At 31.5% G+C, this 23710-nt stretch overlaps 1 protein-coding gene across 6 annotated transcripts in view; it reads left to right on the top strand.

Moving 5' to 3' along the window:
- LOC119645005 (myb-like protein AA) overlaps positions 1–23710 on the top strand; it is a 104852-nt gene that overhangs the window by 63775 nt on the left and 17367 nt on the right. For 4 of the 6 annotated variants that reach the window (XM_038044755.1, XM_038044754.1, XM_038044757.1 and 1 more), the window contains 3 exons: positions 1997–2098; positions 2320–2341; positions 21019–21098. In XM_038044755.1, coding sequence (XP_037900683.1) covers positions 2000–2098; positions 2320–2341; positions 21019–21098 — 201 coding nt within the window. In that variant the 5' untranslated portion in view covers positions 1997–1999. Of the gene's footprint in view, positions 1–1992; positions 2099–2319; positions 2342–21018; positions 21099–23710 lie in introns of all 6 variants that reach the window. The other 2 variants (XM_038044759.1, XM_038044758.1) reach the window with 1 other exon arrangement.

A 23710-nucleotide genomic window follows, 5' to 3' on the forward strand; every position in this document is an offset into this window, starting at 1 on the left:
TTTAAATATATGGCACCTAATCGCGGAAACTAATTTCTAACTGATTTATAGCTTATTGCATTAGATGTCGAAGCCATGGTTTCAGTTACATTTCATTCCACATTGAAGCAAAATAAAGTGTACGGTCATGATATGACCCATCCATCTCTCCGTATACTTTGATATAAACAGAACGATAGCTTATAGGCAAGTGAAATAAACATCAACGTGAAATTTATTTATGCTTGCAATTTCGAAAGAACTGATCGTGACAGGTAGGTTTCTATCACTATTTTTTTGAAAGCCTTCAGATCTATAGTCTTTATCAATACAAAAATTTGAAAAGTTATGTCTTGTTACTGTCACTGAATTCTGGCCTTGTAACTTTCGTCTTATTTTGCTCTTCCATGTACTTAAAGTACATACATCGTTTATTAGCATATTAAAGTCAATTCAGTGATGTCCGTCCGTATATGCAAATTAATCGCAAAAATGAAAATATTATATATAGATTATTGAGGATTAAATCAATTACAAGTAGGTGTATGGTGCCGCCGCATACACTTGGAGTATACACATTTGTAAAATATTTCAAAGGCGGAGAGATAAGCATCCTAAGGTGATTACTATTTGATCAAAACATTCCACCTAGGTCTTCAACTTTCCGAATCATCCGTATGTAAGAAATGAAATGTATTTTTAAAATACGTTTCTGTTGTGTTATCACGCGGACGCGATTGTGTCACTTTTAGCAAGCTTTGTTTGCCATTTATATTGCGATTAATTTTTATGTGATCACGTGCTGCACCTTAAGGTTTCCTAAGATCGAACTTCTACAGTGTTGCTATTTGTAGGATGTTGTTTTTTCCATAGATCAAATTTAGTTTCGTTCATTTTGCTTGCCTCCGTTCTTTTCGGCCTATCAAGAAGTGAAAAATCACGTGGGCAACTATTCATGAGAAGGGTAGACAATAAAAAGCCATATATTATGGCTCAAGGTTATTAAGGATATAATATTTTGTTGTAGCGAGACTTGAAACCAGATAATTCAAAGTAATTACGCCAAGAAAATGAATATATTCACCGCAAGTCAGTCTGCCTCACAAGATCCGTGTTGTACTTAATGATTTCGTTTGCTTAGCTTACTTAAGTCTATTTGATCTTGAAAATAATTTTAAGTGTATATATATGTGAAACTAAACCATGCTTCGCAAACTTTATCATTTTTTTTTTTTCCTTTTCGAAAGATTTAAAAATTTTAAGTTTAGTTGTAAACTATGCTATGGAAACTGTCGTATTGTTTGAAACAATTTTTTGGAATTTTCGGTTTTTTTTGCGATTGTTATTATTTTCTGTAGACGTTGTACACAATTTTGTGATTAACGTCTGTTCGGTAATGGGTGATCAAAAAACCCATTTATTCAACTATGAAAGTGAGGTGACGGACGATAAGAGAGCATTCGAGGGTCACTAAGCCATCACTCACAATGTCACATAGAAAACACATATATATGCGTGTATACAAACAAAATGCGTTTTTGGCACTTAATCAAAATGTTATAGAAGGTGTGATGAAATTCCTTTACTTACACACTATATTGGCGGATATAGTTTGAAATCAAACTTTCTTTGCAATTTACTTCTGCAGCTTACAATTAATAAACGTAAATATACTTACAATCATTCTTATTTTAATAGGCAAAATAACATTTAAGCATTAAGTTTTCTACTTACAATTATTTGTCAGTATAAATGTGTATATGTGTGGTAAAAATGGCATTAGTAAGCGGACATGGGCATTGAAATACAAAACAAATCGCAAGTACCAAGTATACCATGCTAACCATTTTCAGTCTTTCCTTTTCTAAGTATAAGTACCTTAATGCGAGCTACTTATGGAAAAAGAAAAAAAAATTATGCCTCTTTCTTGAATCCCTTCCCCTACGTATCTTGCCACTTATATATGTTTTTTGTCTCATTCCTCTTTGATTTCTTTTCTTTTTCTTTTTCAAGACAGAAAATGCATACACAGCTTGTTGGGCCGCTGTTGGGTATAATTTTAAATGTTGTTATACAATGTGTTGAGGCGAATCTGACCTTAGGCTTCAAAGCAACCAAGGTAAGTCTTAATGAAATGTATTTAAAATAACAAGAATAATGAAAAGAAGGATATCAACGAGGTGAAAAGGAAAATTTTATAAAATTTGTTTTTCTTTTCTTTTCTTTCTTTATTTATTTATTTTTTTTTTTTCTATAATTCAAATTTCTTCTACATCCACTCTTTGCGGCTTATTGCTATATATTTTCTTTTTCTCATTTACTTTTAATAATTGTTAATAGATTTCAGGGAAATATAAACCAGGTAAGTTGTATGTGAAAGAGAATAAAATAACAGTAAAAGGAAGCTTTCGTCACTTTTATTGCGTTAGCTCGAACGATGGACACCCATCTCGTCTATGTTGTCGATCTAATAGGAATTAAGCTTAAATTGAGTTAAAAATAATTGATATGCATAATGAGACCTATCGCTCATAAGCGCGATTACATGCTAACACGATTCTCACAATTCTTCAATAAATATCACTTGTCATGCTCGTTGATTAACTTATAATTTTGTAATTATTGTTTCTGTATTGGATTTAAATTTAATGCAAACTCACATTAAATGGAAGCAACATAATTGAAAATTCGTTTTTTTTTCGTTGGATATCTCTACGTTTTACAAACAAAACGAGAAACTTACTATACTCGTTCCTACGATGAAGAATATAGAAAGCAATATAAAGGGTTGTGCTGCTAAGGATGTTGATTTGTATTCTCTTTTAAAAAACTTACAAAAAGCTTATATATATTTTTCACAAAGAGAACATAATATTTTTTATATAATAAAAAGATTTGCGGTTATTCAACGTAAGCAAAAAGCAGCAACACCCAAGTACCTCGGCATCATTTCAAGTAATTATAATTTCAATTAAATTTTAACACACTTTTCATAGAAATAATTAATGAATATATCAAAAGAGAGATGAACGCAAAATCTGCGTCCACTTGGAACGAATTTAAGATATCTTCTTACCGTCTTAACAGTAGATATCAAATACATGTATTGTTTTAAAGATTTCAATCTCTGTTACGTTGCATGTCATGACGTATGAGTGATATATTGCGCACATTTTTATACTAATCGCTTGCATAGTTGGATGCATATTCGATTTATACAAATTTGTAACTCATACGTACCGAAGGCACAATTAAGTGTACATAAATGTGTGCTTGAACTGTACGAACAGTTGTTTTTGTTTTTTGTGTATTAGGAAGTGTGTTATTAGACGCAGCTTTTATGCTTATCGAAAAAAGGAAATTTCAATAATTTATAGTATTGTGTGGACGTTGCCAATACTCACCATTCTAGTACAGACATTGTAACATCATCTATAGACTATAATAATAAGGGAAAAGTGCAGGTATTCTGAATCTATATATATAGCATTGTAGGCATTGTAGGCCTTTTGATCGTTTCCCATATCATATTTGCAATATTTTTGCTAAATTTGAAGCCGAACTTTTTCGATTTGGACTGAAGGCAAACAGACATGGATAGTCAATGGGGACTATGTCGATTCAGAAATTTATATACTTTATATGGTTCTTTATGGTGTTTAAAGCTTTCTGCTGGATATTGTAAACGTTTTGAAGAATTGAATACATCTACAAACTCTCGCTTGTAGTTTTATCATTAATGCTAGCTTTGATAAAAGTCCGCTTTCAATAATCTGATTCTTTATGCGCGCGAGTAATGGTTACACCGTTATCCTCAAATGGCGTAGGCATCTACATTTGTCTAGGATATCTTGGCACCTTGACGCAGCTTAAACATATCCGCAAAATGTCATTATTCGCTTTGCTCCTTACAAGCGATATCGTTTTGGCGTGGAAAACGCTTTAAGATGCTTAGATTAATTCTAATATTTATACACGATTCAAAACTTTTACCTAATTGCGGATATTTAGTAATTGTGGTATATATTGCCGCTAACACGAATAGAGAAATCCTTTGGCTTTATATGCATTTCGATTAAAAAAATTCGCTTAAAATGCAAATGATGTTAACAACGTCATGTACTGCTTCGCGCCTGAAATATGAGAAAAATGTTGAAATATAAGTTGAAATGAGACAAAGCGCGTGTTCATTGTCAAAAAAAATATGAAATTTCTTTTTACTTTACGATTATTCTCATTTCGAAGGATACGATTAGGGCTTGAAAGTTTTGCACTTTATAAGATAGCTGCGTATACAGCTTGCATTTATCGCAAGTTAGGCTTAAAAAAGATGTTGTTCTTCATTTGATTACTCGATTGCTAAAGATATTTTTGCTTTGTCAGAAATTAATGAAATGAAGGTTACGTTTATGAATATCTAACAATTGGCAAATAGACGCCATAGCGGTGTTCTCACTTGTTAAATATGGTTCTCAGAGTTTCTCACAGTGTTTGATATTGTTGCTAGAAAGTGCCGAGAATGTCAGATAGAATTCTTTTTCTATTTCTTTTCAAAATAGTGATCGTTTTCGACGCTTATTGTTCTCTGTATTTCATTTTTAATATAATTATAATGGAAAGATTTCAACATTTCAACAGTGTGTCAATCAAGTTGTATGATATTAAATTATATATATATATATATATATATATCACTGCGAAAGGACGGCTTAGTTACATTTTGCTTGCTTCAGCTATAACATTTACTTGACACGCTCTTTTGGAAGCGTTGGATGCTTTCCGCATTGATGTCATTAAATTTTAGAATTTTTTAAATAATTTCATCGCTTCATTTTTAAGGCAATTCCTATCTCGTTCCAAGTAATTTTATAATATAAACTCCAAGTGCGGCAGAGAAATTTGTTTCTTTATCATCTAACTTTGATATATATATGAACAAATGAACAAAGAAAAGGTTCTCGGTGGCTTAGTTTTTAAAGAAAGTAATTTAAATCTAACTCGATTAAGCGCTTATACTTATTCGCATATATAAATGAAAATATATTTCCAGGAATTTTTCCAGACTGATTGCTTAAACAGATTTAAACGAATTCTCTTGGTATTAATCAGATTTTTAGTTCTTTCATTTTCTTAAGTATAAAGAAGTTGCGCAAGTATATGTATGTGTATATATATACATATATCTATATATATATATATATATATATATATATATATATATGTATATGTATGAATGATAAAACACATTAAAGCTTATACTCTTATCTATGTACAGTCGCTCATATTTTTATTATATTTACTGAACCATTTCCATGACTAGCTTATGGGTGAAGGAATAATTTCATCGTTGCGTTGCATATTATCAGTTAAATTGCTTTAATTAGCAAATAAGAAAAAAACAAAAAAAAATAAAAAATGTTTTTTAATTATAAATAAAACTTTTCATTTCATTGAGATTTAGTTTTAATTCGTTTCTCATAATGTAAAGCAATTATAACAAAAGTGAGATGTTTAAATATTTGATTTAATTTATGTGCAACGGTATAACGATATTAAGTATGTAACTGTTATCGAATGTCGCATCAAAATACAACAACAATTTTTCATTAATATAAATAAGATACAAAAAAAAAAAAAAAAACTGTGTTCCCTACTCTTACCGTCGAACGACATATGCGCTACGTTAGTCGTGGCAGTTGTAACCCTTATAAATAAATAGTCAACCCTTAGAACATATAAACATATTAAATATTAAATTTATATAGAATTTTGCAGATGACTTTAGCAGAAATTTCTTTTTCTTGTAGTTGTGTGAAATATTTTACATGTCGTGTTATAAATAAAAGTTGACATTTGTGTCAACATTTCAAGAAAATTATTACCCACACATGTATAATTATGTAAAGTTTGTTTACTTTTCAAGTATAAAAGAAGTTAAAAAAAAAATATTCATCTATTCTCGATATATTACTGCTTCAGAAGCAAAAATTGCATAAGTAAAAGTATTACTCGGGTGTCCTTCACAAAACGTGAAGCGAACAAGCGAAGTCTGCCTCACTAGTGATGTAGATCATTTACTTTCTAAGAGTTACCTTCACTTAGCTATGATCGATCTTTAATTACAATAAAAGTCGTTCGAATTTCCTGAGACACGGAGTGCTTTTCTTTTCGACATTCACTCCGTTTTCGACGTTTTGACGGTTCATACCCTAATCTTAAATAAATTTTTGATCGAACTGTTTGAAATTATTTGTTTACTCTTCTGAACAAGTTTTAAAATGAACCCCAACCGCCTATAAATATCTACAACTACTTACAATAGAAACATAAGCGATAAAAATATTTTTTATCAATCAATTAATGCTACGCACTACGGTAAGAAAATTATATGATTTTCCGGTATTCACACAATCCATTAAAGCACTGAATATCTAAGAGTTAAGCCAAGTCGAATAAAATCTTTTTGTTGTTTCCGTTTGTTCAATTTTTTTCTCGTTCATAATTTTAGGATCAATTTGGACATACGGCATCTATGCACCGACATAGGTATAAAGATTTTAGTTTTCATCTTAATGTTTGGAATTTTAAGAAGCTTAGCAAGCCGCGGGTCAAATGGAAGGAACTTGCCTGATACGTAAGGAGTGCGGCTATCATGTCAGAATACCTGAGCTTTGTTTTCACTGCGGTAGAGCATATTTTAAAATTACGATTGCCCTGTGGCCGATGAAGACATGACATTTATTTATCGGGCAGTGGCTATAACCTATCCTCCTTTACCTACTTCTTTCGACCATCTGACCATCATCGTGCTCATGTCTGAGGGGGAAATTCTCAGTGACTGGCCATTTAAGTCTCTAACATATATTTCCAAGTGTTACAAACGAATCGACAAAATTATTATGCCAAGAAGCTCCAAAGAGAAAAATAAAAAATGCCATACAATATAAACATATTCGCTCTCATAACTTACAAATCAATTAAGGTACGATTATTACATATGCATGCTCGGACATGCACGCATCCGTCATACATAAATTATATTTTGTAAATGAAAAAAAAAAAAAATGTTAGTTATGATGCTCGGATGTGAAACGACTGCGTCCAAACTGAAAAAGTGCAGGCATAACTTTCTTAAATTAAATTAATCAAAATGCCATTCAGATGAAAAATAACGTTTTTATATTAGCCAAAGGGGTTATAATGAGAATTGGGTTTCCAATGGAATCATTAAAAATAACTTAATTAAGTTTGAGAAAATAAATATTTATATAAAATAAAAATGAAATAATTTTGAAAACAAAAAGCAAAATCCCCAATAAAAATCTACTAAGAACGAACATATTCGTTATCCGCATTTTTTTGCGATCATGATCGAGAGCATTTTTACCCGTATTTAATTTGTGTACTTTCGGTGAATGGTTTTAAAAAATAGTTTGATATTACTATCTCATCATTGAGGACGAGGTTGCTTGTGTCCATTCCTGCGAAGTATTTGCTCTTTGCAAGTCTAATCTGCTGGTAAAGCAAACACATTTTTACATATATATCCTGTGTATAAAGACGTATAAAAATAATGACTGAATGAATCTAATTAAAAGAAATTGTGGTAAAAATTAAACATTTTTTTAAATATATATGTGATTTCACATATTTCTGATGGATGACTGTACTATAAATAAATAAATAAAATAAAATTAATAAAGTGTATTGATGCATTCAATAACTCAAACGTTATAAAAAAAAAAATAAATAAATAAATACAAAATAAAGCGAGAGTGAACAGAAATTTAAAATTATTTACATAAAATAATGGAAATCCGACTTAGATCGAATTATTTACTACATACTACCTACGTTGGCTATGTTGTTGTTATCCCTAAAGTACCGGATGAAATATAATGAATATGAATCGATAAAGCGAAACATAGCTTGTAAGCGTAAGAGTTTTACACACGTTCACACACGAACATTTAATTACATAACATTTAATATAATCAAAAAAGGAAGACAAGTACACGCCATACATATACACGGCGGTCATCTCTATCTAAGTTTCGTTTTTAATAAGTAAGTTGTTTTGCGCGACCTTTTTCCCCATCTTGTATCTTGCCTAGCCGGCAATAATAGCCCACTAACGGTCACCTGCCAGTAGTTACAACCTGCGGCATATGCAAAAAAAAAAAAATAAATAAAACCTTATCCATCAGGCATATAATTTATTTGGCAGAGAGGTTGCTGCCTTGGCCATATGCCACAATTTTATTTGCATGGAAAAGTCGCTTTTTATTTCTGAGATTGAAATAAAGATCAAATTGCGTCCATCTACTTAGACATGACTAGAGAGCGGGCGACGCATTAAAAATAATTCTGGTGCGATTGCAATTCGATTTCAATGGGCTTGTCATGCATGCATTGTAGTTTCATGTCTTTGCACAAAATGTGCTACAAGCTGATGACAATCACAGTCGGTACTGGTAATCTTCGGCATATCCGACATATACTACCAATTGCTTGCGGTTGCTTAACTACACTTCGTCTCTCACTACTCCTTCTATTTCGAATTATTCGATTTCTGTGAATTGTGAGCAAGTCTGTGAAATTATCATGAGTTTGTTTAAAAAAAAAAAAAAAAAAAAAAAACTCTTTTTTGAAAATATAATATCAAGTTTGTTGATCTATGTTTCGATAGTCCCCCATTCTTTCTTTTATCCTAATGGTTCTAATGGTACTATTCTTTAAGTATCTAAACCCATTTTTGGATAACATAAAAGATTTTTATTCTAGTCTGAGTTTGTGTTTACTTTACTACTCTACTACATCACTCTGCTATTTACAGTGTATCTGCTTGTACTAGTTTGTATAGGGATCGTTAATTTTTTTTTTTTTTTTATATATAGTTATCTACGAACTGGGAGTTTAACTAATGTAGAGAGAAGTCTTCACCTTTATAACTTTATGAATTTATTTATAATTTTACATTGTTCCAAGTGTCGGTAATCATTTCCATTTTCATCTCACCCATATCCTAACAATTATAAACATATCGCTACTGATTGGCATTTTTCTATCTATAGCTTTATGCTTTTATCTATGAATCAATATTGTGGTTGGAATGTAGCCAATCAAATAAATACTTAAACGTTGATTGATATCAAAATTTGATAGAATATAGATTGCATAGATCACGGGGATCGATTTCAGTATTCACTTTAGCAAGTAGCAAAAAAATGTCAAATATAATAATGCACTATAACGAGAGTAATTGGTTGCATAACTTTCTGCATAAGAATATGCACTGAATCAAAATGTCACATAAATTTTAACTTTTCAATAGCATTTCGTAGCTTATGATAAAGAAAGTATATTGGTGCGGGTAAAATTGTTTTTGTTTTACTAAAAACAAATAAATAAAAGATAGCTAAATGCAAAAAATTGAAAAAAAAAATATACAATAACAAATACAAATACAAATAAATAAAACATTCGTATGCAAAAAAAATAGAAGTAAGTAAAAGTAAAATAACTCGTATATGTAAACCAATCGTGGTTACCGATATCTACATCTAGAAAAAGAGAAAACTAAAGTCAGTCTAAGCAAGAATGGCAAGAGTGAAGAATTCAATGGAGACTAAAAATAAAAACATATATATACACAGTCACATAGAGGTATATATCATTATCATCATCATCATCATCATCATCATCATCATCAGTGATTGTTACTGGTCATGGTCAGTTTGCTTTTGTAGGGGTTATTTGTAAAGCAAGAGGCAAGAAATTGTTAGCAAATATATTCATCTAGACAGTGAATAGTTGTAGTAAGTGAGATATTAAGAACGTAAAAAGGAGAGAATTTAGAAGAAAAATCCAAATGGGAAAAAATTGTCTTTAATATCGAAACGTAATTCATGTAAAATCCGAAAATTACAAGAAGATGCGATAGAGAATCTAAATCGAAAAGAATGTCCACATATGCAGACAATACTGCGAACAATACTTATGTTATCACGCGTGTATCTTACATAAAAAAAAAACAACAAATAAATCGTATAAAACAAAAAATGAAAGAAAAGATGCGAAATTTGCTTTTTTGCAGGTATGTGTATATATATATATATATATAATAAATATCATTCTGCACATAATATACGTGCTTCGGATACACGTTGTATGCGACGCAGGCACAGCCACAGCCACAGCCACAGCTACAGCTACAGCAAATGCAGTGGCAGGAGTAATATTATTGCATGTTGGAATGTTATAAAGTTAAAAGCAGGATTTTCTCTCTTTCTTAACTTTTGTTAAGTTTGATTTTCTTATACTTAGATTTTAAGCATAAAACCATTTGTAAGCTGTACCGTGCATATACGTATGGGTTACAGTGAAAAGAAATTTGTTGTTAGATAAGACAAAAAAGAAAAAAAAAAAAAAACAATACATGTGTATATACATATGTGTATAAATATTGAAAAAAGCAAAAGGATGGAGAATGGAAATGGTAGAACGCATAAATACACGAGAATATATTTGCTGTAAAGTCAAATGAAAGAATAAAAATAGGAAAAAAAAAAGAAAGAAAGAAGCATAGATATCCGGATCAAAAACACTATGTGAAGTCAGTTTTGCAATCACTTTAAAAGCTTACGTCTTACGGGATGAAAGGGATTCAAAGGCAAAAGCAAGGCATGATCAAAGCGAAAGCACAAATACGGTATAGAACGAATTCCTTTTATGCCCAATATTAATATAATAATTATTGTTGTTATTTGTTTATTAATTTTCCTTTCTTTCTTCCTTTTTTTTTTTTTTTTTTTTTTCTTTTTCCTTTTGAAAAGTTTCGTATGTGCGAAAAGCGGAAATGCAGAGGAATTTTAAAAATATTTAATAAAATTATATCTGACACTGTTCAAGAGGACTTCTACGCTCTACGCAACTACTCTCTAACCATGAATCCATTGTGGCTTGCGTGCGAGTCAAAATTTATTTTGAAGATTTCAACTCAATCTAAAGATTGTTTCTTCATTTCGCTTCTGCTTCTTTCCAACGCAGTACTTCTTGCAATTACCATCCCTAACATGACTTCACATATATTATTTTTCTTCTTCTCAGAATTCAGCAAATCAACAACAGGTGCTGAGTGAAATTTTAATTTTTTTTGCCTAAATCAATTCGAAAAGTAAGGAAATGAGTCTTGGAAATAAGACAACATAGCTGTAGCAAGACTTGTATCTTATTCGTTCTTTACACAGTAACACATATATCTAGGCGCAACAATCATACCAGCAAAATTAGTATACTTTCGAGCGATGCATAGAAAAAAACATGTGTTTCTTAATAGTTACGTTGCAGTAGATTAAACAAAAGGCATAGTCAGTCATGAGGGAAAAACACTTAAAAATGGAAAAATGAATAAAAAAAAAAAAAATAATAAAACAAAAATTGGAGGAAAATAACAAATCCGACAGACAGTAGGTGAAAACATACTTAAGAAAATTTGCTTTAAAAGCATTTTAAAGAATGTTTTTCTATGAAATATTTTCAAAAGATACAAAAAAAAAAAGAAAAACAAAAGTTACATCTTATTGAGTAAATTAACGTCGGATAGTAAACTACAATGCATGGTTAGACTGTATTACTCTTTGTTTAAACAACATCGCAAGATTACAACTAAATTTATTTTTCAATCGTTCCATGTCTCGTTTTTAAGTCTATATTTATTAATTTTAATTAACAAAATTAATTGTTAAATCGATTTCTTTTAAATAATCCCTTCATATATTTATACAAGATAATACGTGCAAAAAAAATGTGCAGTCACGCAAAGAATTTTATAAACAATTAGATTTAAAATGCAATACAAGATTGCATAGTAAGTTAAAATATTTATAACTTTAATGCGGAAATATCACAAGGCTTTCTTTGTTTCGTTTTCGTTCCTCGTGGTGTTCATTAATGACTTTCGGTGCGTAACAGAAAACCCAATTTATTCATTACTGTCACTTGTTCTCTCTCACCGACAAACCAGGCAGCGACGAGATGTACAATAAACGCAGCAGGACGAGCCACGCGCTAAATAAAAACCTTATAAAAGTAACAGAATTGGGCTAATTGGATGCTGGCTTGAATGCTGTCAAAACACAATGCTGTCTCTGAGCGCATAGCGGATGTGGATGGAAATAGCCCCCTCTTCCGGTGGCATCGGCAACCCTTGACGTTCTGAAAATAGTTCGCTTCAGCTGACATCCGTATCATTTCAGCGAAAATTAAAGTATAAGTGACATTTGTTGGCGAGAGCCGCTAAATCTGACATGGTAAGCCTCGATCACATATAGCGAAAGACGCAACTGCAAAAGAGGCAAAAGAGATTGCTCCACCCACGGAATACGTTAATAGAGCTTCATGATATTGACTTTCTCAATTGCCTGCGTCCCGTACGATAAACTACTGGAACTCGTTGTGTTTTAACTTCGCTACCTGCTTATCAAAAGCTGTTCTCATAGGCGAATGCTGAAATCTTGATTATCCTGATCAAGCACTGTATAGACCAACGATAAACTATTCCAAGTTCAGACCGCAATCGTTGACAATAGCAAATTACAATTTGAGATCAAACTCTACTCACTAAATAAGTCGGTGATAAGTAAATTAAATACACAAAAAAAAAAATAAATAAATAAATAAAACAAAATGTCTTTACTCGAAGCGCACATTTGTTGGAATAATGTTAGTTTGCTGCGTGCGCCTTACCCCAGGCATTTACATCTGTGGTGAAAGTTTCTGACAAGTTGTTAATAGTTTTTCCTTACAATTGCCAATTGTTATTATTATTTCCTAGAATGCGGTCTAAGAGCGAACGGCGTTGTTCATTTCCCTTTTACACAAAGGAAAAGTATACTGATTTTATTTATTGATAGGTAACGCTTACGCATACCAGTTATAATTTATGCATAAATATTTCATCAAATTCTAAGTTTGCTGCGAGGAAATAAAAATCTGAAAATTCAAAAGAAACTCAATTTCTGAACCTAGATAGTAAATAACGATCTACGATGTAATTCAAATATTTACAGTAGAGCTCAGCTTAATTTTTGATAAGACTACGATGCTAATCGGCAACAGATCTCTATTTAATGAAAAAGGCTCAATGATTATTGCGTGAGCGAATATCTGCATATTTTCCATTATTTATTTTCGTTTCCTTTAGAAACCTCATCTGTTAATTGATATGAAAGAACTGAAGAAAAAGTTATAAAAATTTCCTGGAAAAAAATTTTACATTACTCGAAGATCGTCCTTGAGATCTAATAACATCAATAGAATTGACAAAGGCTTGACTTTTTGCTCCCAATGAAGATTTGACGAAAAGAATGTAGTTCAACACGCTGTAGTTCAATAACACTCTCCCTCCACATATATTACTATATACAAATTAACATTTACTGCAGGTGAAGCGTTGAACAATTGGAAATTCTTCCAACTTTCTTGATATATATATCTACGATAGGATATGTTTAGTAATGACATTAAGATACATTAAGATATAAGATATTTCAATATAAAATGTTTTCTTAAAGAGTTAACATTTTAGATTTTAATTAGGCAGATAAGATTTATCCGCTTAACGATATCACTTTATAAGCAAAGCTTTTAATGAGTGAAGTTGTCAAGATATGCTTACTGATGATATTTTCAGGCTGGATTTTAAGCAGAAAAAGCCTGAAATTTGATTTCAATTCGGGAAACCGCCAAATTGCTTCGACAATATGACGTTAATCGGCAGTTGATATGATTGGCAGGATATGATAAGTCGTTATTAGAAGGACAGGTGGAAGCTTTAATTACTTTTGGCGTATAACAAAGAGAATTGAACCGACTTATGGAAGAGAATATGCAGAAGCAAAATCTATGAAGACACTCTTCACGCATATTATAAGCGCAGAAGCGATCGACTTTAGAGCTTCAGGTTGACTAGAGAAGAGAATAGAAATATTACGTTGCCTTTTCTGCGTACTTGTACGCATTATAAGCGGAATGAAATGTTGAGCATACCCAGATATGATAGTGAAAATTGTTTTGATGAAATTTTCACACGCGCATAGGTTTCAGACTAAATAAGATATGTAAGGACCATCAACCGCAACGACTGCACATGATAGCGATGTGATGACATATCCTATTCGTGTTGTTAACTGAAACAAAATAAATTAAAAAAAAAAAAAAAAAAAAATTGAAAAAAAAAAAAACATTCTTTTGTGTTGCCATTCGTCCTTTTACCATTTTTTTTTATGTTGGTTAGTTGTTACGATGATGCCTTTTCACTTTTTCTTTTCCGTTTCTTTCTTCTTTCATGTGTTGTTTCAGCGTTAATTGACAAAATGTTGTCATATTATGTCTGCACTACAAGTTTCTGCCCTGCTCTCTAGTCTTTCTTTTTCACTATGGAATATATATAAATATATATACATATATATATATATAATATATATACATATATATATATATATATATATATACATATAGAACAATACAATGTCTGTGTTAATATGTGTCCGCATAAAAATGCAATAAAAAAAAGCAAAAAGAAAAACACAAGCACATACGAGCGAATATACTGACTAAATTGTTAATAATATTGTTAACGAAATTGTTTGACAAGCGTTTATAGGCAACTGGGAGGAATGTACGTAATTGCTTTTAAGGTACTTGGCATAAACGATTTACCATTAGCTTATATTAATCGCATATCACTTTATTACATCACTTTATTACACTTCCTGAATAGTGCGAACCTAAGAACTTTACGTGAATTTAAATTAAAAAAATAAAAAGAGGAAGAATAATTGATGTGATCGAACATTATTATTAATATTTTTGATTTTATATTCGCTCATGAAGGATGGAAGTGAAGATTACATAATCAAAATTAAAACCAGTTTCCCGTTCGCATGATCTTTACCTTTAGAGTTTTGGAAAGATTTGTAGCTACACATATATCCGTAATTCGTTTAAAAGTTCGTGTAGGGCATAGCCAAAGTATGTAATATATAGTATATAATGACTCTTGAATCCTTTACACTTCTTCGCCTAATACAATTATTTCTTTACTTTCCTGATAAAATATCAAATATTATATCTCGCTTGCATTTAGAGGCGTGCTCTTCCCTCGAGTGATAGGATATTGCGCAAAATTAGTCTCTTTCTCAAAGATCATATTATTTTTTATCATCTATTTTCATCATCAAGTATTAACTGTTAGACCATGTTGCCATGTAAAGGCTTACTATTATGATTATCCGTCCTAGTGCGGACCAGACAAAGCCATAATTACGAAAGACATGCGAACGTAGGTATAGTGAATGGCCGATTGATCATTGTTGCCGGCCTCGTTAACTGCGGCCACACCCAATCCCTCTGTCCATTTTTTCATTTCCTTCTCCTTGGACCTTGCACATTTTATACATCATGCCTACATCTTAGGATATTCTATCATTTTTTAAATTCATTCCCAGCGATAATAAACAAAATTTGTGCCACATTAAGTAAAAATTTCTTCTTTAACCAAGGATAAGGTTGTTTCACTTAGCAAACACAATGATTAAAAGTACGTTTTAACAGTTCTGCTGATCGATATAGTGTTGTGGAAAAGTGCAGATGTAACTATCATAGGTGTATTGTTATAGGAATTCGTAGGGACATAGAGGTACAGGTCATACAGATTCATAGACTAGTTTTTAAAAGTAGGAATAGTCTATCAACGATCTGGGCCAAAGTACCTAAGAGATTATTATTTCCAACTAACAGGACAAATAGGTTCGCAAGTTGAACCAAATACTGTAATGTATTTAGGATAGAACTTGCGATGTCAGACACATATATGTATGTATTTTGAAGTAGATTTTAAAGTCTTATATATACATTTAATAAAATTTCTAAACGAGAAAGAATATGATTTTGCTTTTGTACGATTACCTGCAAACTGTCACCAAAGACAATACAATAATTTATGATGCAATATAAAGTAATAGGTGCTTGCATATATTACGATAAGCGATTTCCTTTGGTGAAAATGATGCTGTATCTTTATCCAGAACGGTTACATTGTCTACATGAAACAACAGTTCATTTCACTTCAGTTATTCGGGATATAGAGACGCCAATCGGTAATGGAACGCTCAATATTGTATTTTCGATATTCATTGCTATTGTCGTTTAATTTGAAAAAATCTGCCGGCGAAGCCTATGAAATACTTTTGCGAATTTATAGTGATGCGGCTCCATTATATCCCAATTCTTGGGCTTTAGTTTCAACGATTCAACGGAAAAACTGGTGAGAACCATCCAAGAGGAGGAGAAATAGTTACCATAAGAATTGATTGAGATGCTATTTTGGCCGCTTATTGCAAAAGTTGCCAAGAGTACGTAGCCAAGAAATGCAGCTTGAATCGGAAATTCTACTACACTATACAATGTATTCACCAGATATGGCGCCACTTGTCCAGTTCGATGCAGCATCGAATGGCTGGCATGTAGGTTTGCATGCAACTTGAAGAAGTGCGATAAGGCGATGAGGCGATGATTCGATCGCTGTCAAATCAATATAAGTTCTTTCGACACCGTATCGCCATCTCTTGCCAGAGAACATGATTAACATCTATTGAAGCAAAATTTTTCTCGATAAAGTTGTGTTCCAAGTGAAGGCTAATCAAAATACATGTAAGCATCTAATTTATTGAGTGAATGGATGTTCGCTATATATTGCAATTAAGTCTCGTACATTGTTAGAAATTTGACGAATTAAAGGGCTTGTGCCCATATGCGTCTTTTTGTTTTCATTAAAAATAATACTTTTATTAATTCTATTATAGATTGTTGAAAATGAATAAACAAAATGCGCTGTTTGCCTTCAATTATTCAATGACATAAGTTATTATTGTGCTCTTCGAATGTAAATAAATATTTGCAATGAATTTTTATTATCAATAATTTTTTATTTATTTATCATTCCCTTAAACTGGAGCATCCTTTAATTAAATTTTACAGAATTTTTTTTTTTTTTGTTTTTTTTTGATTTCTCTTCTTTTTTTTTTTCTATTACAAGTGAGGGGGAATTTATTGAAATATTCATGAATCTCTATAACGCTTATGTAAACGCCCACGGTAGAATTAAGCTTTAAAAAAAGTGTAAAAAGCAAATGAATGTTAGTGGCGCTCGTTTTTTTTTTTTTCGCTTTTTTTATTTGTTCTCTTTACAATGACAGCAAATAAAAACAAAATTTCTCGGCATATGTGAAATTTTAAATTGAAGTTCAACTTTCAATCCGAGAGGCCATTCGTTGCAAGTCAATTAATTTCAATTAATACATTTGGAGGAGTAACTCAAGTATTTCCGTCGCTCGTATACACTTTATGCACTTTCGTATTATTTTTTGCAATTAAAACGCTTTGATCTGCAAATAAATTTTGTGTTTATCAGTTTCACGCACAAAAGACTCATACGCTATTCTTTATACGAACAATGCAGACAATGCAAGGCACATTATATTCCATTTACAAGAAATTTTAGTTAGACTTTATTACGCAATAAATAAATTATAATGGGCTTAAATCGAACAATTACTTTGTTGTTTGCTTATTTTATTTTTATTTTTTTATTTTTTTCATTAATTTAAATTTAAATGGCTTTGTTAAAATGCATGATCCATCACCGCACTGCTAATTTAGTGGTGATAACATTCACAAGTAGTGACACATAAGCAGTAAAGTAAAGCGATTACAGTACAGATGATGGATTTCAGTGATTTTTTTATCAAGAAAGAGAATAAATCGCAATTTCAATGAAATCGCCTTGAGATCCAGATATACAGCTCACTACTTTTGTGCCGTCTTGTTGATCCATTTCGTAGCGCGACTATATTTTCGCTTACTTTTCCCCATATTCAAGAAACAGTTTAAGTGGGCGCAAAATTGCAAAGATCGTATAGAAATGTTACCCAAGATATGTATATCATTTTGATCAAACGGTAAAGGCATCCAACAAGAAGTAAAACTTGCTTACTCTTTCAATTATCGATATATATTTTTTCTTTCTCTTGATTTTTTTAATTTTTCATTATTTGTTATATGCTTTAGGCAAACAAACCCCACCACCACCACCACCTTTATGTATGTGGGAATATCAAGAACTTATTACTTTTGCATTCAATGCAAGCGCCTGTGTTTTGACGAAATCATTGAAATCATATTCACTGTAAGCGTAAGTGTAAGAACGGACAGATTGCTATGCTCAATTTCAGTCTATTAATCGATTTAAGTTAATTCAACGTAGCCTGTGATGAGGGGTGCAAACGATAAAATTCCAAATTAAATCTGGTGCTCAAAGCATAGTCGTAAGATGATTTAGTTGGAAAACCGAAAGATAAACATATTATTGAACAAAAACAGTAATAGATATGAATAATAAGGCACTTGAAGGGTATTTTTTTTATTTTCTTAACAGTCATTTATAATATATATATATATATATATATATATATGTGTGTGTGTGTGTGTGTGTGTGAGAGAGAGAGAGAGAGAAAGAATCCTCTTTACGCTTGATTGATTGAAATGTATAAGCCTTAGGTAAGCAAACTCAAGTTACTCTAATTACGCATGATTAAGTTTGAACATTTAATTGATAATTAAATAAATAGAATTGAGATTAAATTAAGCAAGGAAGCGACCGAATTTCTGTTTTTTTTTTTTAACTCACATATTTAATTTTTTCAAGGATTTAAAGTTTAATTTAAATTTAAGTAACTAACGCATTAACCTACAATGACAGAATTCCAATAAATCGTTCAAGGAAATTCTGTTAAAGGGAGTCCTGGAAGGATTTCAATAAAAATATATAGTTCAAATACAATCATCGTGGATTTTTCTCAAAAAATACATTAAAATAAAATCTAAATTTAAGTTAATTACTTAAAATTGGAAAAATCAATTGAAATGAGAATAAGTTTTTCGACTACGTCAAATATAAGAATGAAAAGGTGAAAGCGTAATTGGCGACTACTTGGCGAAATCCGAAAATGCGAAAAAATGTAACTCGCCTACTATGAACTCTTGATCAATATCGTGTCTAATGATCCGCCGATTATATTCAGCTTTATGCGTCGAATCTGTTTATAATAAGTGTAAACTATATTTTCTATATCGGTTAATGTAGAAGCACTGTTTAGAAGGTCATTGCAGGCAAATTAAGTAATGCGAGAAAAATGCGACTCCCATCCTTAGCATCCTTGATTGATGGATATCCTCTCCAACGATGTGCAGGTTATAATTAACGTTGATTTTTCTTATCATCCGCGTCAGATGAAGTTCGTCAGTACACCAGCGAAATGACAATGAGTAAATACAATATATATATTTGTATATATATATATATATATATATATATATATATATAAATTATATACAGATGTATATAGATATAAAAAATATACGACGCTATTTATTAGGCAAATCAGCCGGAAAAATTTAATAGTTAAGTGTATAATGTCACCGATGTGTATGGCTGGCTTTTAAGAACCGGGCTAAATTAGTTAAGATCTACTTAGGTTAAATATTACGCTATTTAGCACGAAAGCCGAACATCGAGTCATGTGATTTCTGCACGGAAAATAAAACAAGCGTAACGTTGAACATTAGTTCAACGAAACACTTGTGCAGCTCTCGTTCAAATATCGTCTGAAACGTGTTCTGTGGGCCTTGTTTATCTCATATGCCCTTTAAAAAAAAAATTGCGTTGGGAAAGTTCCTTTCAATTTACAAATTAAAGATAGATCTATAAGGGCTTTATGCCTATGGCGTTTTAGTAGCATTATGTTATCAGAACTGTTACCTGTTCGATCGCGACACCTGCTTATCGCGACAACTTCTCGATCATTGTTAAGTAGAAGTTCTTTTTAATTATGCTGAAGCTAAATAGATAAACTTCGTTAGCATAAAATATGCATCAACAAATATTGCAATTTCTCTTCCTAGAAACGAAATCACAAATCAATAAACAATTTGGCGGATGGGATTTTTAAAACTTTTTAAAATTCATGTTAAAGAAAATCGTTACGATTGTTACCATTGCAGAGGAGTAGCCAAAAATTATTTATATATCGACAAATCGATTTTATCTACATTATATACCCGATTAAGAATTACATTAGTGCACTAAAAAGTTCGTGAAACCAATTACTGTTTATTGTATCGTTAATGTAATCGTTTCCCGTGGGATGCAGGTATAAAAATATAAATTACAACAAAAATAATTAAGATATAACATGGATTTCTAGAAATTTAATTGAATAAAAGATTTAAGATACAAAAAGGAATATACATATATATATATATATATATATGTGCATAGCTGTATAGAGAGATGAATGAAATGAACGAGAGACAAAAAGCGAATCGCTTCGAGGCTTTTCTCTGTGCTGAATGTTCAATCAGGTGTCAATTCAAATCATTGGTAACTACACTATGCAAGTATGTACAGCATTAGTGTTTTAATAGTGTTTTATAACAAACAAAACTTGATTTGTTTTATACACACACGTATATACGCTATTGCTTAACTATAGTCGTGCAGCCAGATGAAACGAAGAGAAGAGAAAAACATGCGATTCAATTTCATTACGTGAATCAGTTATACTCCCAATCAAATTGACAATTTTTTTTTTTTTTTTTTTTTTTTTTTTTTTGGTTATTTCTGTGTACAAGGCAAGTTAAGGCAAGTTAAGGCAAGGCAAGGCAATATAAGCAACTATTCACGTAGATGAAAAGAGAAAATAAAAGAAGAAAAAGTAAATTTCTGTAAACTGTTTTATTTCTATTAAATGATATCCTGAATGTTTCATTTTTGTATCTTTTCCTTTTTTATTTTTTTTTTTTTTCTTGCTGCTTAATGTGAACCTGACTTCCGTGATTTCCTTTGGCACAATGCAATCAACACAACAACATCGTTGTCACTATCGTCGTGAACAACAAAAATAACAACAAATATTAAAGCAAACTGCAATGTTGCAAATACAACATATGCTCACGGCGAAACATTTAAATTGGATTGTAAAACACAATGTGTTTGTGAGGTAAGTCGATGAGATCGATAAATGCTCTTAAGTATGTACGGCGAGGCGTTCCAAGAAAGGGAAATCGTTAAGCAGTAACCAGTTGTAAATTGTTAAACAAAAAAAAAAAAATAAATAAATAAATAAAAAAATAAAAAAAACAAAAACAAAAAGGAGCTTTTCACAATCCTTTAATGTTTTTTTTTTTTTTTTTTTTTGCGTAAATTTGCTGAAAAGCGAGAAGAAAATCAAATGTAAATCATGATTTCAGCTATAGATAGATGAGAGATTTCTCAAAGTTCTCATAAGTTTTGCTCTTAAGGGCGTTTATTAAAAGGAGAGACAAAATAAAACATCTCGTTAGAGATATTGACATTTTAGCGGATTTCAATTACTTGATTAGTAAGCCAATCCGTTCGCAGGGATGACGGTTCCGCTTGAATTGGTAACCTTTACTCAGAAATTGACACTATAGAGAACTGGAAAATGTTACTAGCATTGGGGCATCGGCCAGAAAGGTCGGCCATTGTCCGAATGAGATAGACGAAGACAATCGATCGATGAAATCAATTCGTGCATGTGTCGTCTACGATGTTATAAAAAGAACAACAAAATTTTTGTGATTTGTAAAACTCCGCAATTTCCATCCGAATTCCCGGGTTAGTCGAGTGTTATCATAAATAAACGAATGGCATGGTCGGTACATGACATATTTACATATACTCTTTACCTTCACATTTATATCAATAACCAATCTTCTCCTTCTATTCGGATAATATCAAGAAAATATGCCGCTTAAGAGCTATATTAAGGGATAGAGTTGTTAGTGTTGACTAGTTTTTACTATAGCTTAAGTTATATGTGTGGTGATAGTAATAAACGCCAAAAAAAAAAAACAACAGAAAAAAAAAAATAAATAAATTAAAAAAAAGAATGAATTGAGTAACTGTTTCACCTATACCACTAACTAGAATTTCATTTGAAAGCTCGGCTCGCCTTGTGATTTTTTTCACTTTCCTCGCGGCATTGTTTTCACCATTAAAATGTTGAGAAACTTAAAATTAGACGATCCTATGCGAACCAGATGGCCTGTAGTCTTTTCCCGCTTTGCACGATTCATTCATACCGTGTTATATCGAAACTGTGTTTAACGAAACCTTTTTAAAATTAAAATATCGCATGAAATAAAAAAATTTAAGCTCTGATATAATATAAATTAAAACAGTGTGTACCGTGTTATATACAAAGTTTATTCGTATTGTGTCGAAATTCTGTTATATGTTACCCTGAAATTATGTAACTCAGTATACTACGCACCGTGCTGTAGCACAGCCAAATCTTGAAATGTAAAGTTTTACAAAGACAATGAATTTCCTTCCAAAGGTGTATATAAATGAAAATCCAAGTTAACTTCAAGTTTTCATTGAAGAAATTTTGATGAAATATACAAATAAAAATTGTATAAAAAATAAAGATGACGATCATAAAATTAATTTTCATCAAAAATTTCCACTAATCTTTTCTTTTGTTTTTTTTTTGTCAAAATGGGTTAAAACTCCTCTTATGAATGATAAAATAAAAGTAGAAGCAAAAATCAACGAAACCGGGTTTTACAAGGGACGCCTGTTTTTGGATTTTTGCTAGGCGTTTTCAAGTCAAAAATTTATTCCCAACTCAATCGATACTACGGTCTCTTTTGCCAATGCATGTTCGGTCACTACCCATCAATCCATTTGGCCACTGGCAGCAGCATATGCCAAATCTTCTTTTTTATTTACATAAATTGTTTTGATGAAAACAGACGAATGAACCTTTAAAGCCCTTTGCTCATGCAAACTGCATATCATTTTTTAAGAGTCCGAGATATCATACGATGCTTTGCAGCACACCCTGCAATTTCGACCATTCGTTTACGCGTGACAGAAATTTCGATGATACTTTACTTCACTTCACCTCATTTCAAAGGGAAAAAATTAATTTTTCTTTAAATTCTAATTAAATATTGGCTTTTAAATCGAAAACACGATTAACTTGAAAAGTGTTAAGACAGTCATTCTTTGTGGAAAACAACAATCAGTCTGTGTGTGCAGATTTTCAAAAAAAAGAGAAAAAAGGAGAAGGACACTAGTCGATGTCCTATAAAAAATTATCCTTCGCAGTCGAAAAGTGAAGCTAACAAGAAACATCTAAGGAAGTCAGAGACGTACCGCGTTTACCTACAGTAGAAGAAAAGTATTGTCTCCCAATTTGAGGGCAAGTATGCTTGTTTTGAAATTCACATTGTACCCCCCTATTCTATTGACTTGGAAGCGAATTTTAAGGGCTTAACAAACTATTTTAAAAAAAAAAAAAAAAAAAACAATTTATAGAAAGCCTTGCGCTCATTATAGTAGATTACGTTGATGCAGAAATGCAATAAAATATTTTTTTTTTTGACTTAGCCTTGGGAATTATTAATCGATTAATTCGAAGCCCATGAATTTCATTTAGACGCATGCTTATCTAATCGGAATTGAAAGTAAAAAGTTTGTAGCCAAGGTTGTTCCTCTCTGCAAAGTATTGCAGTGTGTCAATAGCGGCATTAACTAACACAAGGTCGCAACCAACTGTCGTTCTCGCTGTTTACCTCGGCT

This window comes from Glossina fuscipes, unplaced genomic scaffold (assembly GCF_014805625.2).
Source record: "Glossina fuscipes isolate IAEA_lab_2018 unplaced genomic scaffold, Yale_Gfus_2 1, whole genome shotgun sequence".
Classification (NCBI taxonomy): Eukaryota; Metazoa; Arthropoda; class Insecta; order Diptera; family Glossinidae; genus Glossina; species Glossina fuscipes.